This window comes from Aplidium turbinatum, chromosome 7, assembly GCF_918807975.1.
Source record: "Aplidium turbinatum chromosome 7, kaAplTurb1.1, whole genome shotgun sequence".
NCBI classification, from domain to species: Eukaryota; Metazoa; Chordata; class Ascidiacea; order Aplousobranchia; family Polyclinidae; genus Aplidium; species Aplidium turbinatum.
Window position 1 is genome coordinate 3,175,552 of NC_137478.1, and position 17,711 is coordinate 3,193,262.

The following is a 17,711-nucleotide window of genomic DNA, read 5'->3' on the forward strand; positions in this document are numbered from 1 at the left end:
GTTACCTTAATCAAAGCATAAATCGAACATCTCTGAGCAAGTTTAAATATCGAATGCAATTTATTACGGTACCGTACGGTACTTTAAAAAAAAATCACGGCACTCTGAACATGTATAACGAAAACGAAGTCCTATACGACCAAGGGCCGTGTGAGCACCATCTCGTCTCCGCCTATGTTTTAGTGACGGTATCTAAAATGTTTTTAAAAGTACGGGTTGTGAATTCGGATCAAAAACACCAGACTGACTCCATCATCTGTTAGGACTCCATTTTTGACAACGTAACAGTGCAAAGGGCTATAGTTTTCACTAAAAAAAAAAACTAACTAGAAGATAATAACGACCTGTTTTTAGTTTACATTGTGACGTAAGCAACGATCAAGCTGCTAAAAGCGAAACTCAATCAATTGAAAAACTAGAAGACTTTACAGGGCCATTTTCAGGGGATAACTTGAGCCTGGGCCTATAAAAGAAGTCACCTCCAAAACTTCTATCTGCATCTCTCTTGATCTACAAAAAAATAAAGATAGGGAAAAAAATGACACAGTGTTTGTCTTGAAAAAAAGTTAGACGCTAGGATGTAAAAGTACTTCAACATAACAAGGTAGCTCCAAAATATTTAGCATTGTGAAGTTTCCTTTCGAATGCAAGCCCCTTAGTGTCCCTTAAAAGTTTTTGAATTGATAAAATTACCTCGGATTCAAGGATAGCCTACGCTGGATAATCTCTGCCAAATCTTCTGGCTGGCAATATCGAACATTTTCGTCGTTTCAAGACCATTTAATGTTGTACAAGTCGTATTTGCTATTTACCATTGAAAGACATTTTCTAAGAAAGCAGAAGGTAGGCTATAGCATCATATCTTGTATAACCTTTAACAAAATGACATAGATTTACTGGTTTCGCTGATTTAAAGTAATTCTTCATGGTAATCAAGAACACAAAACCCAATGGATGCAGCCTTAGCTATGAAATGTCGAGTTTTGCATTAGTTTTGTGTGTCACACTTTTTATTTCAAATATCCGAAAAACACTGTACCAACTAAACTTGAATAAGGATGAACCGTTACAGAAGTGGGACCCTCAACCCGGAGTTTTGAAAATGATATTATACGGCCTTACGTGATTTAAGTTATTGAATATGAAGTTTCTGTTGCAATATTACAACGTTTTTTCATTTTAAATAGCCGAAAAACATCAAACAAACTGAAAAAAGTGGACCCCTAAAAAGCCGTGTAAAAAACCCTAACACTAACCCCTCTCCTCGCCCAAAGGTAAGGGGGCAAATTAATATGGCCCTATGTTTCTCGGCAGCCGATTGTAGCAAGAATTGATAGCGATAGACACCGTGTTTCGCCCATGAGGCTGGGGTCAGTATCGCACCATTAATTCTTGCCACAAGGGTATTCTAGTCAATCTAGTAAGTGCTCAGCCTTGTGCTGATAGCCAGAAGAACGCTCCTTTCTTCACAATGTCCTCCCCTGGCGCTTTTTGGCTTTGCTGGATCTTTTCTTTCCACAAAGATAAGAGTTAACGCTTGTGGCAAGAATAAGTGGTGCGATACTGACGAGCCCAGCCTCATGGGCGAAACACGGTATCTATCGCTGTCAATTCTTGCTACAATCGACTGCCCTGAAAAATATAGTTGATTGAATGGTCTAAAAGGCTAGGGTGGAATCTGCAACCTTTGTGGAATCTGCAACCTTTATAGTTAGCGAATCGCAACTGCTCGCTGTTCTAGCAGCCTTGTGCTGAAAGCCAGGAAGAACGTTCCTTCATTAATATGGCCCTGTAAGCCAAGACCACAGTTTGCTGCCGCAAGCGTTGATTTACTGTGCATGAATAGACGTAACTTTTTGTTGCTTAACGTCGGAACACCGTTTATAATCGCATACAGCTTGTATTGTTTGGGTGATTTCCATAAACCTTCTGTTATCTATCAGAAATTTTGGTTTCAACAAATCATCGTTATGGTTCTGCTTTCTCAGCGAAAAGTAGGTCTGTTTACAAGCAGTTTTGAGAAAAGTCTGTTCAAACTGGCTTTTCAACGAGTCTTTTCACATTGAGTCAAGGCCTAGACACGTTGAATCCATGCATAAGAAGCTGATTACTCGATGCGGACTAAATTGCTCAGCTGAATTCGTTTCACATGAGTTCACATGCCTTGAAGGAGTCTTAAAAGCGGCCAAAAACTTGTATGTTCAAAACTAGATTTTAAAAATGTTGTTTTACATTGATTAAAGGCTTGAATATGTTGAATCTATGTAAAGGAGGCTGATTTACTGTTTGAAGTAGAAAATCTGCTATTTGAAGTTGTTTCACATGAGTTTACAAGCCAATGGCAAGGCCAAAAGCCGGCAAAAAATTTTCCAAAAAAAAAGCCGTGCAAAAGCCGATGCGGACTGGTAGTTGTTAAACAATAACCTGTTTGCTTTACACGATTACAACAACGCTAAAAAACATATTTTTAAAGAGGGGGAGGCATGGCCCAATGCCCTCCCTGCGTACGCCACTGACCTTAAGAATGACTGTAGGCATTTCTCTACTGCAGGGGTCACCAAATGGCGGCCCGCCACGCTGTATCGCTGCGGCCCGCGGAAGGTATTAGCGTACAAGTATAACCAAAAATACTTTTCTTAAGGAGTTAAAGAGCACGAAGGCAAAAAACACTTTCCGGGAATCATATTTTCGCACTGCATACGATTCCACCGACAAGGCCGTTGACAGGATTTCTCGGGCCCGGTACCAATTTATTTTCGGGCCCCCTTCATGCACAATGTTATGAATATAAAGGTTGTGTACAAACTTTTATTGATGTGTTGTTAAAATGAGGATGACATATGCCGTTCAAAGTAGAAAATTAAGAGGAATATCATTTATATATAAAAAACAATGAAAACTATCAATACTACAAAAAAGTGCTCAATGCTAAGCAAAAAAAGCAAAGCAGAGCAAATTAAATCAAATATAGTTATTACTATCTGAAGCCTTTACGAATTGTTTCACCTAACGGATCATCAGAAGGTCTGCAAAAACATGCAAAAAAAGTAATGAATCGATAATTCCTGAAAAGATATTAAATATTACAACTGTAATTTAATCTGCAAAAAAAAAACTTTAAACCTGTACTTCCTGAAAAGATATTAAATATTATAACCAATATTTAATATCTTTTCAGGAAGTACAGGTTTAAAGGTTTTTTTTGCAGATTCATTTATATATATATTATTATATTTTCAAAGATTTGTTGCATCCACGAATTTCCCCAACTGCGCAATTACGCATTAGGAATTTCTTCGTAAATCGCGAACTCCTTGATCTCAATCACAATCTTCGTCGGTATGTTTAAAATTGTTGGAGTTTGGTTTTGGCTTGAATGTTTATCCTCGAACTGACAAAGCCTTGATAAATTATTCCTGGTAGTTTCGCATACTTGTAGAGGCTCTTGACGCACGGCCGGTTACCAAGATTGACAGAGTGAAGTTTCCAATTGTTGAAGTGTTGTTGCCGGGGAATTATTCCATCCATTAGGTGCTGTTGAATGGAAAGCAGTCCTGAAATGCGTTGCTCAAGCGCACACCCCGAGAGTCGAACCAGCGCCGTGTGATCTTGAGCCGGGCGCGTATCCGCTGAGCTAACGGGGCGGACAATCGGCTGAACTTAATTCTTTGTAAAGTAGACGCAAGTAGCTAGAAGTGATTACCACCAAAATATATATATTCAGAATTAAAGAGTGGGTAAAGAAAAATATTTCGTGTTTTCGAGAAAAAAATTGTGGTTAGGGAAATTACTATACCCGGAAAGGGCCCGGTACTTTACCATCTGACGGCTGAAGTGGCTGTTTTAACCTCTGATGGCAGTTCCTTTAAATCTGATTATATTAAGATCTTGATAATGTTTGAAGTCGCGGGGATTCTTTTAAATCCGGGCCCCCTAAATATTCCGGGCCCGGGTCCAAAGGTACCACCTAAATCCCTGTCAACGCCCCTGTCCACCGACCTACCAATCAGATTATAGTTGTACGTTGGGGTTGCTTGAAGTTATTCCAATGCGATGTCCAGCCACACTGTTCCAGTGGTTGACTAAAACGTCTGTTTTCGAATTTCGAAATTGTCTGTGAGCATAGGGTTGCTTATTTTAAGTTTACAAATGTCATGTAAACACTAGTGTGCGTTTCACCGTTATTTTGTTTCACGAGCAGTGTTCTCTTTATGCAAGTTTTGTTGGAAAATTAGGTCGGTGTGCCAACTCAATTTATAATAAATTGGCAAAATATTATATATGAATTTAAAGACTTTTTCTGATTGTATTATGAAAATATTTAGCTTAGTACTGCAAACTGTTTTTTTTTTAAAGAAACATGGAACGCTTCACGATTTTGCGTGTCATCCTTGCGCAGGGGCCATGCTAATCTTCTCTCTTTCGTTCCAATTTTAGTATATGTACTGCCAAAGCAAGTCCTGCAAAATGTTGTTAATCAACAATTCTTGCCACGCTGATAAGCACCGCAAGTGACAGTTGTCAATAATCAAAGAAAGACGGTTTATAGACTCTCACAAAAAGAATGAAAACCAGCTCATTGCTTTTTTAGAGGGAAGACTGTTCAAGAATTACGATAGAATTACAATTTTTCGGTGATTTCCACAAGCGTTTGTTTCATGGTTGCCTGGTTTCTTTTTCCCTGTTATTGGAGCCTATTTTTCGCTGATATTTTTGCAGGTCACTATTGTTGCCTATATTGCGATGTGTCAAACATTTCCTTGTTTACTGAAATTGCTAATTGCAAAATATCTTTTGTGAAGCGAAGTGACAACTCCACTCTTGCTTGGCGATGAATATTCTGATTTTTTTGTTTGTCGTATCTAGGTTTACACCTTGTAGTTGAAGATTTAGATTAAGTGGACTGGAAGGCAAGGAAGCAATCTGGGTAAGAAATGCGTTCTTTTCTGGCATAAGAGTCAACCTACCTAACATTTTATTAGTGCGGCCCGCCACAGCTCTCCTTAGTGCCAAAGTGGCCCACATGCAAAAAATGTTGGTGACCCCTGCTCTACTGTAAAACAGCGTACTGTTTATACATGAGCGAAATCAAGGGCGATAGTTGAAGGGGCGCCACTTCTAAATCGACGGCGTGCCTTTAAGTGCCTTGCCAAAAACTTAACCACATAAACTTGAGTTGAGCGGTGTCAAACCGGTAGCCTTACGAAAGTCGAACGTAGCCTACGTTTGCCACATTTCCAACAAGTTTCAAATGCGTAAATAGACAAAGATTTATGTGTTGAAAGTCTCTACGATTCTCACATTTTAAATTGCTTACTCTCACGTAAACCTTTTGTTTCTTTAAACTGTGGCGTCACTCTTTTTTTCTCTACACTCGTTATTAATTAGGTTCCCTGGTAAGACTTACAGATCGCAATTAGGCTACTAGCTCTTTTTTAGATTTGCTTCAAGCTAGCTATATTTTAAGCCATTCAAAATTAAATGTATTTATTTTCTAACATCATATAATTACTGAAGTTTTAGTTTTCAGTGCCTATCAGATAGGACAACCTAGGCCCGACTTAAAATCCTGGTCTGTTATAGTCTTCACAACAGAACTTTCAGCTAACACGTAACATGCTTGAATAGTGCAGCTTTGACTTGTCCGAAACCTGCATTGATGAACTAACTGAGAACCTATTTCATCAATTAAGATCACTGCTAAACATCAGACTGTTTCTTACAATAAATTTGTGTTGAACAAATACAATTGCAAAATATTGAGTTTCGCGTTTAGCAGCATGATCGTTATTTATTTGACAAGTGTAGATAGAACGATCTGTTTCAGCACAATGCTGTGGGTTTCCCTGAGGCAGATTCTGCTTGTCACGAGCTTTCAGAACACAGTGTCATAGTCATGTGCTATGACACCAGCTCAGTGGCCGAGTGGTTTCGCCTTCGGCTCTGGTGCTGGTAGATCTGAGATCGATTCCAGGTCGGGTCAAACCGAAGACTTTAAAAACGGTACCGATTGTGTTCTATCCTGCATAACGCAGTGAGAATAAATCGGGTAATAATGTGATTACATCGTAAAACCTGATATACAATTAAACATGAGCCCTGTCGCTAAAAGACCTTAGCTGTTGTAGAGCGACAATAAATAAAACCATAACATTATTATTATTATGTGCTATGACGGGTGATGTAGGAGTTAGAGTAAAACAAAGGTGCTATCGTCATAGCACATGACTATGAAATTGTGTTTCGAAAGCTTGTGACAAACCACTATTACCACAGCGAACCCACAGCATCAGGCTTAAAAAGAAGGGTTTATCCACACTTGTGTGATAAGTAGCCTACAACATGTGTTTGGTTGCATGTATTTTGCATAAGTTTGCAAAAAAAAGCTTTCTTGGTGACTAAAATCTTCATTTTCAAAAGCAACAATCAGTTTCATCAGACAATACTTCCCGAACACAAGGCTATGCACATGACAGGAAGTAGTAACGTCACCGCTGGCTGCAACAACTGCTTGTTTGCCATAAATTTAATGACGCATGAGGAAGAACTAACCCAGTGGTTCCCAACCGGGGTGCCGCGGCACACTGTGGTGCTGTGGGTGCTATTTACATTACTCTGGGGTGCCGCGAGCTATTTCTCGTATTCATTTTTATCTGTCTTCAAATGGTTAACTAGCAGGGGTGGGCAAACTTTTTATCTCGAGGGCCGCATTTAGAATCTGAATTTATTCGAGGGCCGCAGTATAGTACAATCAGGATTATATGCCAAAACATAAAGTCTAAAATACTCAAAACACAAGCTTTCATTTATTTTTAAAGTGACAAAAGAAACGGAGATTTTATATACAGTAGCCCAGTGGTCTCCAACCTGTGGGTCGCGACCCCAAGTGGGGTCGCCTTAACTTTTCCTGGGGTCGCCACAACTCACCATATTCAATTTGTTACCGTTTCAATTCATTACCGAAAAAAAGACCGATACTTTTTTGTTGTAGTTCGCATCCTTTGCCGGTGTTTTGGAGTACAGCTTGCCTTTTCATGTCACAAATAAACCATTGTGGTGCAATAATCAAAAACAGAATAGTTGCGACAAGTAGGACAGATCAAAAGCATTCGCGATGCTAGTTTAGACTAACTTTTTATTATTCAAGGCATGATTCAAGGTGGATGATTGAGACCAGAACGAGCGAATAGGTGTTTATGCACGTGCAGTGTGCAGACATTTCATCGGCTGTTTACGGTTTGCTTTGCAGCTAGTAATAGTAATTTGTAGCTAGTAAGTATAGCTAAATATTATACAAAAACGGCAGCAAAAAATACCAGAAAAAGATCTTTATGACGAGGCTTCAAACGTTTTCGAAACTCAAACTCAAACGTTTTCGACACGTACGTGTGTCCTCATCAGGGATTCAATCGGCAATAATATACATAAAAGAAAAATTGTAAGATAAACTTGACTTTGCACTACAACTGTAACGACACTCTGGACTGAAAAGCATCTTTTCAGTCCAGAGTGTCGTTACAGACAGTGCAAAGTCAAATTTATCTTACAATTTTGGGAAAAACAAAATGGGGTCGCATGTAAATGTTGAAAAACATTTTCATTTAAATTGGGGTCGCTTCTTAAAAAGGTTGGAGACCACTGCGAGTAGCCTACATGTGTTACGTAAAAGATATAAAAAAATGTTTGTCTCAATTATTTATTTGAATACAGCCCTCATCAAGATAACACTTTGCCAGACGCACTTTGAGCGAATTAAACAGAATACATCTTTGAGCAAATTAACATGATCAGAAAAACTGTCGCAACCGTCGATTTTCTCTCTACCAACACCAAAAGTCTTGGCCTTGATCCAAGACTAAAACAAAAAAGCTCATGTTGCGACAGGCCGAAGTCAGAAATTTCGATTGTGACTTAATCGGCTGTTTACCAATGGCTGCTTTGACACTAATAATAGCCATGCACCCATGCAAGATCACAATGTGGCTGGGGAAACAAACTACTACAATGCGATAAAAAGACTATAATTTATCTTTGTCGAGATTAAATAGATGAAGAAAAAGTTTAATTAAGTCATTGTAGTAATTAAAATTTTCAAGCAATTTTAAGATTATTTTTTCATATAATTGCTTCAGGTTTTCGTAGGCAGCACAGAAACTTGTTTCGGGCCGCATGCGGCCCGCGGGCCGTAGTTTGCCCACCTCTGAGCTAGGATCATTGTTGCTGATAAAAATTTTCATGAACAATTATTTTTGTTACATCATAAAAGACAATTTTTTGTAACAATATGTAACTTTTTTACATCAAATATAGTTATTACTATCTGAAGCCTTTACAAATTGTTTCACCTAACAGATCATCAGAAGGTCTGCAAAAACATGCAAAAAAGTAATGAATCGATAATTCCTGAAAAGATATTAAATATTACAACTGTAACTTAATCTGCAAAAAAAACCTTTAAACCTGTACTTCCTGAAAAGATATTAAACATTATAACCGTAATCCAATCTGCAGAAAAAAACCCTCAGAATTACTAAGGGCTACCTTCATCCATTACTACAAAGTTTCAATTAATTTGTCCATCTGGAAACCAAGCAACTTGATGGCAACCTCTATGACATCACAAAAAAGCAAAATGCAGTTTGATGATCAATGCAACCTGTAGTAATCTAAACAAAATAAATGGAAATTGTTTGTTTAAAAACCTGTAAAAATTAAATGAGCTTTATAACCTGTAAGAATCAAATGAAATTTAATTTTTTCAAAATTATAACCTGTGAAAATCACAAAGAATTGTGATGATGTAACCTGTAGTAACCTGAACAAATGAAATGAAATCTGTTTTAAACCTGTGAAAATTAAATGAGATTTATAACCTGTAAAAATCAAATGAAATTTTTTTTAAAAATAACCTGTGAAAATCAAAAGGAATTTATTTAGGCCACAATTATTACGAACACCCTTGTCCTTGGTGTTGATCCTAAAATAACTTGGTCCATCCACAGCTGTGCTCGGCCTTATAGTGGAGGTGGTCGTAATAATTGTGGCCTATGTTTGGCTGAAAAGCTGGCCATTCTGAAGGCTGATAGTGGCCACCTTTTGAACAAGCGTTCCGAACTGGTGGGTAAATGTCGTCATAGAAACAAATTTAAACTCAAGTACTTCAAAATAAAATAAATTCCTTTTGATTTTCACAGGTTATTTTTAAAAAAAATTTCATTTGATTTTTACAGGTTATAAATCTCATTTAATTTTCACAGGTTTAAAACAGATTTCATTTCATTTGTTCAGGTTACCACAGGTTACATCATCACAATTCTTTGTGATTTTCACAGGTTATAATTTTGAAAAAATTAAATTTCATTTGATTCTTACAGGTTATAAAGCTCATTTAATTTTTACAGGTTTTTAAACAAACAATTTCCATTTATTTTGTTCAGATTACTACAGGTTGCATTGATCATCAAACTGCATTTTGCTTTTTTGTGATGTCATAGAGGTTGCCATCAAGTTGCTTGGTTTCCAGATGGACAAATTAATTGAAACTTTGTAGTAATGGATGAAGGTAGCCCTTAGTAATTCTGAGGGTTTTTTTCTGCAGATTGGATTACGGTTATAATGTTTAATATCTTTTCAGGAAGTACAGGTTTAAAGGTTTTTTTTGCAGATTAAGTTACAGTTGTAATATTTAATATCTTTTCAGGAAGTATCGATTCATTACTTTTTTGCATGTTTTTGCAGACCTTCTGATGATCCGTTAGGTGAAACAATTTGTAAAGGCTTCAGATAGTAATAACTATATTTGATTTAATTTGCTCTGCTTTGCTTTTTTGCTTAGCATTGAGCACTTTTTTGTAGTATTGATAGTTTTCATTGTTTTTAACTTTTTTACATATGCAATGCCATCAGTTTATCTAAGGGAGAGTACAGCTGTATGGTATGCACATCTCATATACGGTGCCTTTGGCACTTCCACCAGTGTTTAAAAACGTCATTACATGAGTATACTGCTCCATATCGGCCATTGATTTTGGTGGCTGATCAATTCATGACGAGGTAATCTACGTCTTGAATGCTGGATTTGTAGTGTGGGCATCCAGGGCTGCTGAAAGTTCCCCAACAAGGCTTACGAAATGTTTGAGCAGTGCATGCGTATCTAAGGGTGGCATTACTGGATGAGTCAAGTTATGTGTGTAATATCTTTTACATTTGTGATTTCTTTTTAAGTTGTTTACTTCTTCAGGGATGCTCCAACTCTTTGTGTGTGCATTTGAACAACTCACTCCAGTTATTTATCAAAACAGACTAAGATAGAGTAGCTTAAATACATTCTAGGCTAACAGATTTTTGCAAATCCGACTTCGGCTGAAAAACTTGAGTCATGAAATTATTCTTTGTAGCATACTTTTATTATTTAATGCAGTGACATGTTTCGACAAAATGATGGTGTAACGAATACACGCTCAAGTCAACGTTGTACTAGTAGGATTTATTGAGTTTAAATTGTGTTGTTTTCCTACACTAGTTTTAGTTGTTTTCCCAACAAGCAAATCAGTTCTTTTTTACATTGATTCATGACAAGAAATAGACAAATTAAACGTACTGCATTTCAATCAAAGTTTTGAAAATAAATTTTGTTTTTAAAACAAAATGGGGAAATTTTAGTTATTCATTGGATCTTTTTGTTATTCATTGGATTTTGAAACTCAATCTATTCAGTGTTTTCATTAAATGCTCCATATTGCACAAATGCTGATTTTGTGCTCCTTAGAAATAAATTGGAACATCTTGTTATAAAACAAGTGAAGCGATCATATTCCTTCCTAGCCATTACCAAGTGTAACGCAACTAACTATTGAGCATAGAAGGCATTCCTTCGGTATAAGATGTCGGCATATTGTAAGTTGCATATGAAATAGTTCTCATGTAACAATGAACGAAAAGTTCAAGGTGTTTATTTTGATAAGCTGCAGTTTAAAGTTCTACAAATATGCGAAACTGTCATGATTTAGCTTCAAAAAGAAGTTTTCGGCATGAAAACGTTTTATCTTCAGACTTGCACTTTTTCCACAATAATGCATGACGCAAAATGTAATAACGGTAAACAAAGAACCAACGAATAGGTAAATTTTAACACTAAATACTTACCACGGGACGATCTACTTTACTGATATGGACGGCGGAGAGTTACTGAGAAATTCAAAAATTGGCAAAACTACCAAAAGGTTTCTTCAATTTTTGCATAAATGCATTCTCATCAAATAAATTGCTAGATCTCGCTTGAAATTTTGGGTGCTATAGAACATCGACAGAACGCACTGCTGCATTGCGAGGCTACTTCCAGTTACCACTGACTGTAAAGTCTACCGCTGCATTATCACGTAAACAGTACTAAATGAACAAGATATCGCATATTTTCAAGCATTTATTTTTGCGATACACACTTTGTACACACATGGATATGACACATAAGCTGCACCTGGGTATGCGACATACGTTAAGTCATGATCAAGCAAGAAGCAAAGGAACTCATTTGTTCATCACGTCAACTTTCATATCATCAGTTTAATTTCTATACTGTGAAAACCTTTTGTCACCAAAACCGTGCAAGATTAAAACAAATCTTTATTATATTCAATAGATAAAAACTCAAGTCACTTAAGATGAAAACTGGACAAATACAGAGTCCGCCTTATAACTGATTTAGTACATATACACTGGTGGGTATCAGAGTAAGTAACAAGTAGCCGTCATGACATTAAAAAATATCCTATATAGGTACACACATTTGATCTTTGAATATACGTTAATCTATGATTGTGGTCATTTATTTTTGCTTCTAACACTTTAAGTGGTCCGATACAATCGTATGACGAAGTTATCGAAGTGGTGAAGTTGATCCAATTGTTCAATAAAAGCTTAATACAAAGTCAGATAGCAGAACTAATATAAGAGAGTATTGTGATGTGACAAGTGTCTTGGTATGGTATAAAGACCATTTAAAATAATTAGTTAAAACTTTAATAGCATTTGATTTCGTCAGATGTGGGCAACAATATCCATGCTTGTTGGAACTGATAATCTTGCAACAAGTAAAATTCCTTAGTTAACGTATTGAAACAATACACTACAATTGTGTGACCGTTTCAAAAATTACACAGGTCAACAATTTGAAGCCAATATTCTGGTAGCCTACATGAACAAAAGATTGTTTTTAGGGTAAATTTGGGTGGCTGAGTTTGAAAATGAGGTCCGTTTTCCCGTATTAAACGTTTTGTTTTTGCTGCAGCCATCACACTTTAATGTGGGATGGCTCCAGTATTAAAACCAGGCTTGATACGGGGAAAAAACTTCATTTTTGGAATCCCCATCCTCGAAAACCCATCTTATCTTTGTTGCACAAAACGTGTGTGCTCCAGTGTTATCGGTAAGATTTTCAACAAACCGTAGGCGAAAGATAAATACAAAGTCATATGAACATAAGCATAATAAAGTAATAAACTTCAAAGAAAATGAAAGAGTGTACCAGCAAACATGTGTAGGATTGGCCCATGATACAAAAAAAGGATCCACAGAGTATACAAACTGATATGCACAAATCAACAAGTGACAAAAAAACAACAGTAACCTCTCAAGTACATGTAGCTTCACACAATGAAAATTACATGACTTTTGACTCTTTTTTTATTTCTTTAAGATAATGTCTAAAAAGTCATTGTTAATAGTTAACTACGTAAAAAATAAAAACTTGAGAAAAAAACAGGAATGTGTCATTAAGCTAGGACATAACAATCCTCTGAGATGGATCCAAAATACAAGAAATTGGATACTAGCGGCACAAATAAGTATTAAAAATCAAAGAAAATGAAGGGGTGTACCAGCAAACATTAATAGGATTGGCCCATGATACAAAAGAAGGATCCACAGAAGATACAAACTGATAGGCATAAATCAACAAGTGAATAAAAAATAACAGTAACCTCTCAAGTACAGTAGCTCCACACAGTATAAATTACATATGACATTTGATTATTTTTTTATTTCTATAAAGACAATGCCTAAAAACACAGTGTTAAAAGTTAACTACGGACAGTGGCTAATGTTTTCATCTTCCGATGTCTTCAGCGTAGTGTAATGAAAGCAGAGAGTTGTTTTGAAGTTTGAGATGATATATTTGCAGAGATGTACGTATACGCCGCAGACTTGCGGCGTAGACTTTTTGTTTACGCTAACGCTTGCGGCCACATTTTTTGGATAGTTTGCGCTTGAGGCTACGCCGTAAAGTTTTCGCGGTTTTTTAGCGAATAGCGTCAACGCATACTTTTTAATGTATTTTTTTCGCTACAACACGCCAATACCTTCCAGCGCTGCAGTTGAAAGAATGTTTTCAATGGGCAAAGACATATTGGAACCAAAACACTGCAAAATGTCAGATGAACAGTGACGATCGGTGAGGGAAAGCAAGGAAAGCAGTGCTTACCTTAGCGAAAACTATGCAAAATATAATGACTGAATTCTAGGTTTAACTTCTTATTATTTTTATCACGTCTATTTTAACTTGAAAATTACTGTATTCGTGACTAGAATTACTCGTAACGCTTGTGAGTAGTCTAAGCCCTCACCAAACCGCATGTCTTGCCTATAAATGCCAATTGACGCAAACGCTTCAGTCAGAAACAATCACTGATGAGGCTCCAGGTAAGCAACTATCAAACTTGCTTTCCCAGATTCAAAAATGTCAAAAAAGCCTTCGTTTCATCCAATCATCACTCGTTTTGCAAAACGTCACCAGCTGCTTAGCCAATCAGATGTGTTATGGTTATGGTAGGTTAGTTGTGCTTTCCCAGTGACGTCAATGCGAACATTCGCTAGAGCGACTAGACTAACTCGTCAGAATGGTTTCTCGTCACGGTATACGCACAGCATCATAATGCCAAAAAGCTTGTTGCTGTTTTTTAATGTCTCCTCGCCATGTACTTTAGCCCATAGCCGTACGAGCCAGGGGGGCAGGGGGGGCAGCCGCCCCCCCTGTTGTTTCAAAACGTCGCGAATTCGGGCAAAATCTTGAAATTATTAGGGCAAAAATTGCTATATAAAGCGCTACAAAATTGCATAAATTAAGAAAAACTATAAATTAATATCTTTTACCTATCAAACTAAGTACAGCCTCTTATTTGCACAAGAAATGTGCCGCAAAATTTTCATTTGGCACACCCATATTGATATATTGTATTGCATGGTGACCAAACTGCAGTACGAAATGCATTTAACCAACTGCATCATGCCAATTTGGGCAGCCACCAAAATATGTCTCTAATACTTTTGTGAAACTGCCCAAATCAAAACGCAAAATTTGCTATATAGCTAATTTTATTAATTTTCACAAATGCATCGTGTTGATTTGGGCAGCTGAAAACATGAAATTATTTGATGAAACTGATTAGTCTGTTTATGCAACTGCCCAAATTAGCGTGAGGCAGTTTCCCCAAAATGAACAAATTCATTAATTTTCCAATTTACATAACTAGCCTATATCGTTTAGATTTGGGCAACAAAAGAATATGAAATTGCAGTATCTGATCATCATCATTAGTCGTTATCTCCGCCTGAGCAGATTGCGCATCAACATGGCTTATTTGTTTCCAAGAGTGGCGATTTTGAGCCAACTCGCCCAGTGTCGTCAAGTGGAGTCCGGTCCATGATTGAATGTTGTCTTGCCATCGTTTTGGTTGTCTGCCACGTTTTCTTTTTCCTTCTACTTTGCCTTCTGTGCAAAGTTTGCTGATTCCGAATTGTGATCTTTTAGTGTGGCCGAACAGTTTTAAAACGTTTGATTTTATTATTGCTGCAATTGGATGTAATTTTGTCATAGTTAAAAGATCTTCTATTTTTATGTGATCAAGTAACCTTTTGTTGGTCATGCTTCTCATGATGTGATTTTGGAAGGTAGTGAGTTTTTTCATTGTTGATGATGTCCAATTTACGCATTCTAGACCGTACAGCACGACTGGTAAAACGTAGGTGTTGAAAATTTTTGCTTTCAGTTTGATTGGGAGTCTATTGGATGTTAGAATCTTTTTGTTCTTTTCAAAAGCTGCCCAGCCTAAGCCAATTCGGTGTTGCACTGCAGTCTTTCCATCGTTGGTTGCGGATAGTCGGTGGCCAAGATATATGAATTCTGGTACTTGTTCTATTTGTTTTCCATAGAGAGTGAGATTGAGTGTGTTGTTAGTTTTGTCGGTTGTCATACATTTGGTTTTGGACACATTTATTTGGAGGCCGAATTTAGCAGCATTTTTTGACAGAGCATCTAGGTATTCCTGCATTTTCAGTTTAGAATTATTCAAAATGGCCATATCGTCTGCGTAGCTTAAGTTGGATATTACATGACCGCCGATGGTGAATCCAGTTGTACACTTATTTTCTGTTTCTGAGATTATTGCAGCCGCTACGATGCAAAACAGGATAGCAGACAAGACATCTCCTTGCTTAACACCTTTTATAATATCAATTCGTCTGGTTGTTCCGATGTCTGTTTTGATTAGTGCTTTAGAATCGTCGTACGTTGCTTTCAAGAGGTTGATGTATTTTTTGTTGATGGAAGTTTTATCCAGAAGTTGCCAAAGGTAGGGTAATTTAACACTGTCAAACGCTTTTTTGAAGTCAATGAAGGTGATATGAACGGGATTGTTGAATTCAATAGACTTTTCTATGATTTGTTCCAGCGCTAAGATTTGCTCGATTGTTCCTCTTCCTGGTTGGTAGGCTGCTTGTGTAGGGGGGAGGGATGCATATAGGTCATTTTTTACGCGTGCCGCAATGATAGTGATAAAGAGTTTGTATACATGACTGAGTAGACTTATTGGACGGTAGTTGCTGCAGTCGAGTCTATTGCCTTTCTTGTAGATTACAATTATTAGAGCTTCTTTAAAATTGCTGGGTATCTTTTTCGTTGTTAAGATAGAATTGAAGAGATGAAGCAGTGCTGTGATTAGAGGTTCGCCTCCTGCTTTGAGGTATTCCGAGTAAATGCCGTCTATACCGGGAGATTTGTCATACTTTAAGTTGCTTATAGCATTAGATATTTCGCTTCTTAAAATAGATGGGATTTCGTCAGAGGCAGAGTCATCGATGAGTATCTGTTGCGGATTGTCGTGATAGAGTTCTTCATAGAATTTTGCCCATCGTTCGAGGATACAGCTTTTGCTCGTGAGGATGTTTCCTTTTGCATCTTTAATTCCCCAACTGATGTTTTTAGGTTTTGCTTTAAGTTTCTTTATGGCAGCATAATAGATTTTGTGTGGAGGTAAGGTGTTGAGTTCATCGATTTTATCTTCTAATTGCTTCATTTGGTCTTTTTTCACGAGCTTCTTCGACTCAGATTTAGCGATTTTATATTGAGTAGATGAGGATCCATGTTGTTTTCTAATTTTGTGTTTAGATTGGATGGCTTTTTTAGTTTGTTGCGACATCCAGTTCGGTTGGTCTTGGTGCATATATCTGGGAAGAACAACTTCTGATTCTTCCCGTAGTCCTGCGGTTATAGCTTCTTGTATGGACTCTGGGTCTGTCATTTGCTGTAAGGTGGCATATCTGTTTTGTAAATTTACTTGGAAGTGTTCAGCGACTTCTTGTTGTTTCATAAGGTGGGGTCTCTGGATTGGTTTCCGCTTCTGCTTCTGAGGCCATGAGAAGCTTATTCTAAATTTTGTACGTATCATTCTGTGGTCTGATATGTCAGGAGTGTTCAAGGTAGAGCTGTTCAGGACGTTTAGTCTAGAAGACGAGGTGCGTGATAGGATAAAGTCAATTTGGTTTTTTGTCTTCCCATCAGGAGAGGTCCAAGTAAACAACATTTTCTTTTTCTTTTGGAACCATGTGTTAGTGACTTGGAGGTTGTTTTTTACGCAGAACTGGCCCAGTAGTTCGCCTCTTGTATTTGCGGTCGCCAGAGTGTGTTTTCCAATTGATGACGGGAATGTTTTATGTAGTTGACCTAGTTTGCAGTTGAAGTCTCCCATAATGAAGAGGTGATCTCTTTTTGGTACGTTGTCAATGATAGCTTGGATTTTGTCATATAGTTCTTGGACTTCCTCATCGTGGTGGGATGAGGTAGGGAAATAGCACTGTATGAGAACTAGTTTTGAGAATTTTCCTTGAAGACGTAACACAGCAAGTCTGTCAGAAATAGGTTGGTATCCTTCCACAAAGGGAGCATAGGATTTGTGTACCAGGAAGCCGACTCCGTTAGATCGAGAGGTTTCATTACTTGATAGGAACAGTTTGTGATTAGAAGTGTTATCAGTTGTAATTTGGCTTTTCATGACTTTGGTTTCAGCTAGGCCGACCACATCCCAATTCACATTTTCGAGCTCATGGAACATTGTTTCAAGTGCGTGACTGTTTAAGTCATTGATTGTCCTTGGGTTGTATGTGCATAGGTTGAAAATTTGTTTATTTTTCTTCTTGTTTCCTCTGTTCACTTGTCTTACATCAGTCCGAGGCTGCTGATGCAAACCCCTGGTCGTAACTGTCTCATCAGTCCGGGGCTGCTGATGTGCCCTCCTGGTCGACATGCGAGGATCCGGAGGTAGCCTCCTCTTAGTGGCGATACTAGTGGTTGACATATTATTCCATGTGATTTCACGAGCCGTACTGCTTCCATGCTGGCTCATGGCAGGTTGGAAGAGAGTGGTTTGATTTTGTGACACCAT

The 17,711-nt window shown here is 37.5% G+C and overlaps 1 protein-coding gene and 1 non-coding gene across 2 annotated transcripts; both read right to left on the minus strand.

Annotated features, from left to right (window-relative positions):
• Nucleotides 1-399: 399 nt before the first annotated feature.
• Nucleotides 400-17,711, minus strand: LOC145774524 (uncharacterized). Its single transcript, XM_082585785.1, has 2 exons — nt 15,843-17,711; nt 400-510 (listed from the first exon to the last, which is right to left on the minus strand). The coding sequence occupies exons 1-2, from the start codon at nt 17,709-17,711 to the stop codon at nt 400-402; spliced, it is 1,980 nt and encodes a 659-aa protein (XP_082441911.1).
• LOC145774931 (U6 spliceosomal RNA) lies at nt 4,355-4,461 on the minus strand. Its single transcript, XR_014290103.1, has one exon. It is a non-coding gene; the product is annotated as a U6 spliceosomal RNA (small nuclear RNA).

Bases quoted from the DNA above. Each gene is read 5' to 3' on its own strand.
- LOC145774524 (XM_082585785.1), bottom strand. From the start codon at position 17,711: ATGGTGTCACAAAATCAAACCACTCTCTTCCAACCTGCCATGAGCCAG. The intron at 511-15,842 runs GTATACAAACTC...ATTTTTTTGTAG, and splicing joins CAATAAGTCTACTCAGTCAT to ATCAAGAGAGATGCAGATAG.